General features: G+C 32.9%; 1 protein-coding gene across 3 annotated transcripts; it reads left to right on the forward strand.

Annotated features, from left to right (window-relative positions):
- The first annotated feature begins 3,108 nt into the window (after positions 1–3,108).
- LOC101257586 (putative uncharacterized protein YDL057W) lies at positions 3,109–10,464 on the forward strand. Of its 3 annotated transcripts, none has more exons than XR_003247636.2 (8): positions 3,123–3,375; positions 4,634–4,752; positions 5,583–5,665; positions 6,313–6,434; positions 7,529–7,693; positions 9,403–9,477; positions 9,563–9,656; positions 9,862–10,464. XR_003247636.2 is itself a non-coding variant. In XM_010326731.2 (7 exons), the coding sequence occupies exons 1-7, from the start codon at positions 3,342–3,344 to the stop codon at positions 10,109–10,111; spliced, it is 867 nt and encodes a 288-aa protein (XP_010325033.1). In that variant the 5' UTR covers positions 3,109–3,341; the 3' UTR covers positions 10,112–10,464. The 3 variants fall into 3 exon arrangements, 1 of the variants encoding a protein (XP_010325033.1); XR_003247637.2 differs by having other exon boundaries at positions 9,419–9,477; XM_010326731.2 differs by lacking the exon at positions 9,403–9,477 and having other exon boundaries at positions 3,109–3,375.
- The last annotated feature ends 134 nt before the right edge of the window (positions 10,465–10,598 follow it).

Raw genomic sequence — 10,598 nt, forward strand, 5'->3', positions numbered from 1 at the left:
TATGACTCGCGTTTGAAGAAGTTTAAACCCACGCAAGATCTACGGGATTGCTTCAATTCGGAGATTTAAAGTTGACGAAACCTTGAGAGAAGTGATAAAATATTTCTAGAGAGATGGAGAAATTAGAAGAAAAACTATTGATAAGCTTCTATTTTTTTTGTTTTGCTTTGTTTTAAAATTAAATTAATAGACTAATAGGGGACAAAAGAGATTTACTAGCGACCATTTACATATCACCGGTAACACGTTTGAGCCAAATTTTTTAGTTATTGTGGGAATTGGTAATTGAGAATTAGTGACTTTTATTAGAAGCGACCTAACACAAAATGCCACTAAATGATTATATTTTGTAGCGGCTTCATATGTTGCCACTGAACATATAACTTTGGTAGCAACACATAGAGTTGCTGCTAAATGTCGTCACAATACATCTGGATTCTCGTAGTATACCATATAAAAGAAATGTAATTTTTACATAAAATTCGTGAAAAAGATAGAGAGCTTTACGTCATCGTATCAAATGTCACTGTTACAAATACATGTACAATTATCATTCACGTTTAAATCATTTGCGCATCCCTGTTCGATGCATTGCTTTTTATTATACTTTATTATGTCCCTCGATTTGTGTGGTCAATATCTTATTTTCATAGAAAGGAGTTGCAATTGAAATAACTAAGGTTGTTGTTCGTTCTCTATATGGAAAACTTTCAACTACCATTGAGAATGCCCTGATAGCCCCTCCTGAGGTAAGCCATATTATTATGTACTTAGTTTTCTCTTTTAGGTTTCCACCCATACGAAGGAAGTTCACAACAGCAGAACTCACTTTTTTTGTGTGTGTGCGTGAGTGTGTGCGTGTGCGTGTGTGCGCGTGTGTGCGTGCGTGCGCGTGTGCGTGTGCATGCGTGTGCGTGCAAGTGCGTGTGCGTGTGCTTGTGCGTGCGTGCGTGCGTTTGTGTGTGTGTGAGTGATATTTTCATCACACTCATTTTTTTTCTTAGGTAGAATTTGAATTGACAAAAAAAAGAGATTAAAGTTCTCCATTAAGTTTTTGTTTTGTATTTGTTAGCACTTATATAAAATTAGTCTATATATTTTATTGTTGGATTCAATTTTCACAATACATATAACTCTTTTAATTTAATGAAATTTTTTTGAAATCCTAAAAATAGAAAAATAGTTATACATAGAGAAAATTGATATTTGTTTAATTAAATTGATTATGAAAATAAAAAGATGATTTTAGACTCTTCACTAATTAATTTGTTTGATAATTAAATTTTTTATAATATTTATTACATCTAATAAATTACAAAAACATTCCTCTATTCACATTTTCTACTTAAATGACATATCTCTTCAACTCCTTTCTATTATTCTCTACATTACCTCTATATTTAGAGCCTGTTTGGCTCAGCTTAAAAGCTGGTCAAACTGACTTAAGCTGGTTTTTGACTTATTTAACTGTTTGGCAATACCCAAAACAGCTTATTTAAGTTTAAAAAAACTTATTTTAAGCCAAAAGTTAAAAGCTGGGGTAGGGGTGTTTTTTTTTTTTAGCTTATAAGCTGTTTTAAGTTGACCATATTTTTATGTTTTTTCCCTTAATATTTTTATACAATATCCAAATTATCCATATAACCCTAACATCTCTTTCTTCTATTTTTCCCTTTTCACGTTTGGCATAACAACTTCAGCACTTTTATCCAAACGCATAACTGCTTATTTTAAAAATAAGTTTCAGCACTTTCAAAAGTACTTTTTTAAAGCTATTTTTATTAAGCCCATCCAAACGGGCCCTTAGTTTTCTCAAAACATAATGACTTTAAATTTTTGTCTATAATTTGCACATCAGATATTCAAGATTTACATGTAGAACATTTTCACTAATGGATATGTTTTTCTCTATTTGTGGTTGTTAGCTTTTGATAACAAAATATACTTTAATTTTAATTTTTAAAAATAAATAGGGAAATAGTACTATGTTTCGTTGTTCTTTTTATTAGTTGGTTGGTTCATCTCATGACTTACAAAAATCCTTATCTATTTATATTTTTACTTAACTAACATTATTTGTATAATAATTCTTTGATAATTAATAAGAAAATTTTATCTTATAAATTAAAAAATTATGATAAACATGTTAAAGTTTTTACCTAAGTATTAATCATATTTCTTCTTCTTTAGTATGTGCTACTTTATAATAAAAATTTATCACTAAAATAGTTGTTATGATCGCAAGAGGCACAAACATGTTAACTAATTTGTATGTATGGGAGGATATTTTAGTCATTAAAAAGATAAGCTTTTACTTGTACTTTTGTTTGTTTTGAGAAGAAGGAATTTCTTTACTTCTACTTTTGTTTGTTTTGAGAAGCAGAGATTTCTAGTTTCTTTCAAACACCAGAAAAATTGCTTCTGCTTTCATTAAAAAACAATTAAGTATTTGTCAAACACTTCATTTTTTAAGTTCACGAGTTGGAGATAAGCGGACTCGAACTATTGACATTTGCCGTAGAAAAAAACACCACTTCTTAGATCTCCCGACTCCAACAACATCTAGGATTTCTTAAACAATGTGATATCTCACACCGGACAAATTAACCCTTCCCCCTCTTACTAAGATTATTTAATGTTTTTCAAAGTACTGTTTTTTCTATTAATTTTTTTTTGACCTCCTAGCAACAATGTTAAACTTGCTCTTGATATTTTAAAAGGTTACTTAACTATGCGAAATTATCTAATAAAACGAATAAATATTTTTTGTATCACTAAAATCACTCAACTTAATATTTTTATCTTCTAACATCATTAAACTACATTTATCATTTGACATGACAAATAAAATTATTATTTTTTATCATAAAATCATAAACCCCACAAATAAATAACAGTTATTTATATTAATATTATGTAATCATGAATCCTACTAATAAATAAAATTATAAAATTTATTCATTTTTATGCCCTCTCCTCTTTTTTATATCCATTAGCAACATAAATTCTCAAGGGAAATGGTAGGTTATAACTATTTGAGTATATATGATTAATCACGATTTCTTTTCGTTAACTATGTTAAAACTCATATATGAAGAGAGGATATATAAATGATGTGTACGACCTCTTCTTTCCTTTTGTTGTATTTAGGATCAAATTAATCCAATATCATAATATTTATTTCATATAAAAATAAAAAATAATTTATTTTGTATTATTAGATTTTTTTAAGGATCATTTTGTGAAACATTATATTATTAGAATTTATTTATTACCTATCTTACAAGCATAATAATCTCTTCCTTACTAGGAAACTTGAAGAGACCAAAAGCTTTGTTCAGATGGCTCCGTCCCCTTCAATCCCTAATCTGCAAGGTATTGAATCTTTACTATGCAAAGGAACATATATTGAATCTTTTAGATCATCAAGATTCAAGAAGAGTTCGTGTTATGTGATTTTTCTGGGGTTTCTAATATTTTACTGAATTTGATCGTTTTTAAATTGGATTTTCTGAGAATAGAATTTTGGGTTTTTTCCATTGTTGTATTTGCTCCGTTTCATATATATATATATATATATATATATATAAACCACTCGGTTTCAGTTCACACTATCAAGTTTTAGTATTGTATGGTGAAAATCGTAGCACCCAATTTGATTTCTATCGATGATAGTACTATGTTTCAATTCAAATGTTACCATACTGCAAAAGCTAGCTACTAATGTAGGAGAGCCCAACATTATATAAGCTCCCCATTAATCATGGTTTTGATTCTTCAGGAAAAGAATTTATTTTTATTGTATGATTGGCTGAAATTTTGCATTGTATAGTTGTCATACAACCCCAAAAAAGAAAGAGAAATATCTAGGTGGCCCTTTTTACACGGACAACGGTTGAATCAAATATGAAATGCCTAAAGAAATTTCTCTCCGCTTATGTTTAGATGACCTTATGGTAATTGGATAGGCCATTGTGACTTGATAGTTCTTATTAATGTAGGTTCCAATCATTTTTAGTCATAAGGAAGAAAATATCAACACTATATGTGAGACAAGGCAATAAAAAGGAAGTCTGTTGTCTCGAATGACAAAAGGTGGAGGATTTGTGACTTAGGTCGCAGGTTCCAGCCCCACATTAAGCAAAGTGAAGCCCGGTATCTAAATGGAGAAGGATAGAGGGGCGGGCCCATTAGCCACCGAGTTTAGAAGGGGCTGTGGTTGGTCCAAAGGGTGGTGGGTCACAGGCGGATTTCTCGGTTATAAAAAAAAGAAGTCTTTTGCTATTTGATAATGTATTTAAGTTTCACATTAGACTATATTTAGGCATAACACGATAATGATCTAACTGTAGACCTTTTTTTAAAAAAGAAAACGTAATATTTAAGTCTTATACAGTAGTTCAATAGCAGTTAATGGATGTCAATCAATGATACTGTAGTTTTGATGACCTTTCAACTTTCTATGATGCTGTAGTATTGTGATTTGTGCATGAGTTTTTATAACAGTTAATGAATGTGAATCACGGATGCTGTAGTTTAGTTATCCTTGCAATTATCTATGTCCCATTGACTGTGTTGGATGATACCGATCTTTTGTTTTTATCACCCTCCCTTTTTTCTTTTTCTTCCATAGAAATTCGGCGTAAGTGTGTGACAGTACATAACAGTCATGGTGAGAAACTGGTGGGCGTGCTACATGAAACAAATTCCCTGGAGCTTGTAATTATCTGCCACGGTTTCAAATCATCGAAGGTTTGTCACAATAATTTGAACACGTAGGAATTACAGCTCCTAATTATGTGGCTTATTCATATAATCATTTGTTTGATTTTTGCTGCATGTTGTTCTTGGTCGATGTATAATTTTTTTTATGAGAAGTAGATATTCTTATATAAAATATGGTTTATTGCTTTTTCTATGCAGCAACATGCAAGCTTAGCTTGAATTTGGTATTAAATTCTTTTAGCAACTTCTTTTTGCTATAACTGAGTGTAGCGGAATTTGTATTGAGAGATACATTCTCTTGCTTCTATATCCATCCTCCCCTCCTCCCAACCCAACTACCATACCCCAAGAAAAAACATAGGAAGGTTTTTTTACTTTTTTTGCACTACCTGTAAGCATTTTGAATAAGAATTAAATCGCTGTTTTAAATGTCTGAGTACTCTCATCATAACTTCCATCCTTCATTGAAGAACAAATGAATTGCACCCTGAGAAATATGTGGTGCATTAGTGCATCTACTTGTCCTTGTATATGCTACTACTCCTATTGTTTGCTATATTATGTTTTACTATTGTTGAATCTAGTCTGCTGACATGCTTCCTTCCTATCTAGAAAGATATTATTATTGCTTATTTACTAAGATAAAATTCATTTAGGGATTCTTCTAGAGACTGGACATACGGGGCAAAGGCCTAAATGGACTGAATATTTTGCTTTCTACTACATTATGTGATTCAGTCCAGCAACATCCAACTCAGTGGCTGTTCAACTGTTTTTTTGTCGTTTTATTGTGCAATTTATGGACATTGATTGTGATTGACTAATAATCTTCTTTATCAATTTTGATTTAACTTCAGGATCGGATTCCCATGGTGAATCTTGCTGCTGCTTATGAGAAAGAAGGAATCAGTGCCTTCCGCTTTGACTTTGCAGGAAATGGGTATGTTCAAACACAAAAGCCAATATAGAAACCTCTAGATTAGCAAATAAATGGAAAGGGAGTGCTGCTCCCAGTGAACTTTGTTCTTCTCGTATTCTTGATCTGTGAACTTAGATTTACTCAAATGAATGGTTATTGAATTTTCTCCTTTTTGGGAAGGTGAGGAATATCTACTTGGAGTATTATAAACTTGCAAATTCTTTAGGTTATTGGGAGAACTAAATATATATGTATCTGGATTGCTGCTGCATATGCGTATGGACCAAAATTACATTTATTTAACTTCGATACTTTGTTTTGTTCTCTTCTTAACTTTTTCCTTTTCACTTGCAAGTATTAGGAGCTCCTCGCATACTTGTCTAGTGTTGTTTCATATACACTATATTGGCCTTAAAGTAGCTCTAGTTGATTCTTTTGACTTCAATGAACAATTTACTGCTTCCAGCTTGTTGAATTGGAATCTTACAGATAGGGTTCTGTCAGATGGATCTCCTCTTCAAGTTTTCTCAGGATTAAACCTGACTTACATTATGCATAGCATTATATTCTCTATATGGAGATGATAAATTTCTAATTTCTAAATATTATGAACACAGTAAAAATAATTGAAATGAACTACTGAAAACTCACTTTGTTTTTGGTGTCAGTGAAAGCGAAGGTTCCTTTCAGTATGGTAACTACCGCAGAGAAGCTGATGATCTTCGTGCCATAGTCGAGCACTTCCATAAGGAGGAGCGTTTCATAGCAGCAATAGTTGGTCATAGCAAAGGTTTAGCCTTTGAAAGCTAACTTATGTCTGATCTTGGGAAGATACGCCGTGTTTCTCTTTTCCTTTCCCCATTCCTAGTTCTCTTGCTAGGGGTGTGAATGGTGGTGTTTGGAGGATTACAGTACCACTATACTGGAACAGTACATGCAGTCTAACTGATGTTTCGACCAGTAGCAATGCCACTTTTCGCTGCTGTTTGATTCGAGTCATTGATAGATAGAAGCTTTCTTGTCATTACTGCTTATCATACTTGATGCGTTCACGTAGGAATTTTACATTTTGTCCTTGCAATTTATGTTAAATCTGCTGAGTAAGTTATGTTTGAGTGCATAAATGAATACCCTTTCTTTGTTAGTAGGTAAGTTTTTCTCATTAGGTCATCAATATTTTCCTGGATTGGGATTCGTAAATATGTTAATAGATTCTTGATCTGTATCTTCCATTTTTGGGTGTGTGTGTTATGTCTTTGTTGGGGGTTCTTGTTTTGGTTCAGTACTTCAGGGATTATTAACAGTACTTTTTGCAAGAATATGTGTGGGTTGAAAATTGTGTGTTCATACTCGAACTTTTGAGTGTTCTTATTTCATTATGAGCTTTTTAAACATTGAAGAAGGTTTTCCTTTTCAAGTAAATAGTTCTTTGTTAAAATCAAATTATGATTGCTGATTTAGCAATTTTTGGTTTACTGTTATGTTCATTTTAAATTTAACTTTAAAAGGTAGCAGTAAATGTTGACAACCTTCATGTTTTACCCCAGCATTATATGGTCCTGCTAACTGCTGATGTTTATGATGGTATTTTCTCTTGTCCATATTCTACTTAATTTCTTATCAGTAAGAGTTGCACAAGTACTTTGAATTGTCATGATAGTGATGTATTGATCTCACAGGAGTCGGGACACAGTCAAATTTACAAGGAAAGATAGTATCTTCTTGTGCTATAGTTTGCATTGTATCCTCTCTTCACATAATCAACACATACTGCACCTCAAATTAAGTTATAGTAACTATCTCCAGCTTATTTTTCTGCATGCATATCGTATGACCTCTAATGTCCCCGCTGAAGTGTATTTTTTTGTGATAAATTACCTACAGGAGGAAATGTTGTACTCTTGTATGCTTCGAACTACAAGGATGTACAAACTGTCATCAATATTTCTGGGCGCTTCAATCTTGAGAGAGGGATAGAGCATCGCTTGGGCAGAGACTTCAAAGAGAAGATAAAGCATAACGGTTTTATTGATGTTAGAAATAGAAAAGGTATGCTTAATGGACTTCTTTTCCTTTTGTGTTCTTAGTAATCGTCATATTTCTGTCCCATTTTCTGTTGGATGTTCTTTGGTATGGATCATTGGATGTTTCACACTTCTAAAACTTCTAAAAAGCTGCTAAAAAATGACTGACCAAAAAGCGAGGGACAACGTCGCTCCAAAACATGATGCCATTTGCAACGTTATCCGTCATTTTTATTATTTTCTTAGTTTTTTGTACAAATGATGGACAATGACTCTATGTCCGTCGCTTTTTTTTTTGGGCGGATTTTTGCGCCAAATATACATATAATTAATAATTATTTATTTAATATACGTAGAGACGCCATCTATTGCTTTTAATTTAATATAATTATTTTTAAATTAGTAAATAACTACGTCATCCGTCATACGTAAAACGATGGATGACGTGGTTATTTAATTAAAAACGACGGACGATGTCTCTTCGTATATGAAATAAATAATTACTAATTATATATACATATAAATATATATGGCTCAAAAAAGCGATAGACATAGATTCACTGTCCGTCACTTTTTGTAAAAAATAAGAAAAACGACGTACAGCGTTGCAAATGGTGTCGTTTTTTGGAGCAACACCGCCTGTCACTTTTTGGTCTGTAGATTTTTAGCAGGTTTTTAGTAGTGTCAGTGGATGATAGTAAATTAAACCACTTAGGGAGGTAGATGACATTGTTAGATGACTTGGTGTGGCTGGTTTAGCTAATGGAAATCATTTCGTACAGTTGATTAGACAAGATATGGACTGTAAATGTGAGGTACAGCACAAGTTTGGTTGATGAAAATGACATAATATTATGCTTCAATAGATAAGTTCTGATGATTACAAGTCTGGAACTAAAGACTTGGTAAATATGGAATGTGGCATTCTTTTCTAAATAAACTAAAGCAGAATGTGAGACACATAAATTGAAACGGGGGAACACATCAATATAAAAATTTAAAAATGTAACAAATATGAAGGGGCAAAACCTTAGTATAATGAAGAATCACACTCCATTCACTGAGTGAGTTGCTTCGAAATAGTGTTATTATACTTCAAGCCCATGCCCAGCACATATTTCAGACGTTGCTCTGCATCAACTATCGTGAATATGTCGCTTCATTCTTATTCATAATTATTTGATCCTATATTTAAATGATACCCGATGATCTTTCGCTTCCGTTCCCAAGAAATATAAACATTCTTGCAGCAACTCCTTGCTTCTTTTTTTTTTGTATGTTAAATGAAGTTTATGCGTTCTCAATTAACTCGAGTTTTAACTTTGTAATTCACTTCAAATTTTTTGTTGTAATTTATATTTATTACTAGTCTCCACAAAATAACGTAAAAGGGAGTGTGTTTTGGTGGAAAAAAGGAAAAACTTATTTTGAGGCTTTTATTATGAAATAAAAAGAGCAACAGTAAAACCCCTTTGTCATGTCTGGTTTTGTCCAATTCGCCCCTTCCCATGCTAGTGGGTTTGCCTCAGTTCTGCCTTAGAGTCTAGGCGAATCTATGTGCAAAATTCTGGGTACATCATTGCACCAAAAGAGGCATAACAAAGATGAATTCTAGGTAAACCTTGTGCTGTTGATCCTATGCATTCTCTAATTTGTGGTTGTCTCCTCCACCGTTCTTAGGTTGAGAGTGATCAGTTCTATTTTCTATTCTGATATCCTTATCAAATATCCTAGACTTGACTGCATGTAGGACACCTGTGGGAGAAAAACAACGAGAAAGTCTAATTTAACATACCCACGAATGATATGGTAACCCAATTCCTTTTGTCTTGATAGATTTTGAGATTGCCTTTAGTTGTTAGTCCTACATACTGCCATCTCTTGCTATTTGCAGGAAGGTTCAAGTATCGTGTCACTGAGGAAAGTTTGATGGACCGTCTAACAACTGATACTCGTGGATCATGTCAAAGTATCACCAATAACTGCAGGTCAGGAATTGATATTTTGATTATTACTAAGTGATTCTTAAGTTTTCACATCATATCTACTGTATGAATACAACCTTTTCAACAGTAGGGCACTAATTTGTTTTCTGTGCCTATTGTGTGCACGTCTCAGTATGAGTCCACTTTTGCTTGTGAATGGTTATTTGTTCATCAACTGTGTATTAAACCTGCTGGGTTAATATAATAGGGTATTGACGGTCCATGGTTCAATGGATGAAATGGTGCCAGTTGAAGATGCTATGGAATTTGCCAAGAATGTGTCAAATCATAAATTACAAATTATTGAAGGAGCTGATCATGAATTCACTTTGCATCAAGATGAGTTGTCTTCCGTTGTGGTTGCTTTTGTGAAAGCAGGTTTAGGTGGAAGAAACTACATGGCTATGCCATCTGAGTCATGCAAAAGAACAAGTGGATGTATACATTCACGATTTTGATCCAGTATCCTTATGTTGTGTACAAGTTAATTATTTACCAACAACAAGAAACAGACACCAAAACAGCTTGTAACTTTGTAAATGAGCATAGCCACTGTTGTAATCTCACCGCTAATTAAATGAAGTATTTGAAGGACCAAATACCAAAACTCGGGGCATCACATGAAATTTATAGGTACTGCAGAAGATGGGGAAGAAAACAAGAAAAGGATATTAATGTAGTAATGGCGGTTGTTTTCTTTCCTATTTTTGCTGGAAAGAACCATCATTCAACATTCTTTGAACTTCTGTACAATTTTATATCAAACATTGATTTATACAAGTAGTGAAATGTTGAAATTGCTTTTGGTTCATTTTCTGGGATGTTTCTAAAGTCTCATAGCTGCACAGATTGTGCTTGAGGTTCTGCCGTACTACTTTGATATATTGTGCAAAAATCGAATCGATAATGATAAATAATCGATAACCCAATAAGAAGGTTGTGGAT

This window comes from Solanum lycopersicum, chromosome 8, assembly GCF_036512215.1.
Source record: "Solanum lycopersicum chromosome 8, SLM_r2.1".
Classification (NCBI taxonomy): domain Eukaryota; kingdom Viridiplantae; phylum Streptophyta; class Magnoliopsida; order Solanales; family Solanaceae; genus Solanum; species Solanum lycopersicum.

Coding starts and splice junctions, on each gene's coding strand:
- LOC101257586 (XM_010326731.2), top strand. CDS start 3,342: ATGGCTCCGTCCCCTTCAATCCCTAATCTGCAAG. Junction 4,753..5,582: donor ACGGTTTCAAATCATCGAAG/GTTTGTCACAAT, acceptor ATTTAACTTCAG/GATCGGATTCCCATGGTGAA. Junction 5,666..6,312: donor TTTGACTTTGCAGGAAATGG/GTATGTTCAAAC, acceptor TTTTGGTGTCAG/TGAAAGCGAAGGTTCCTTTC.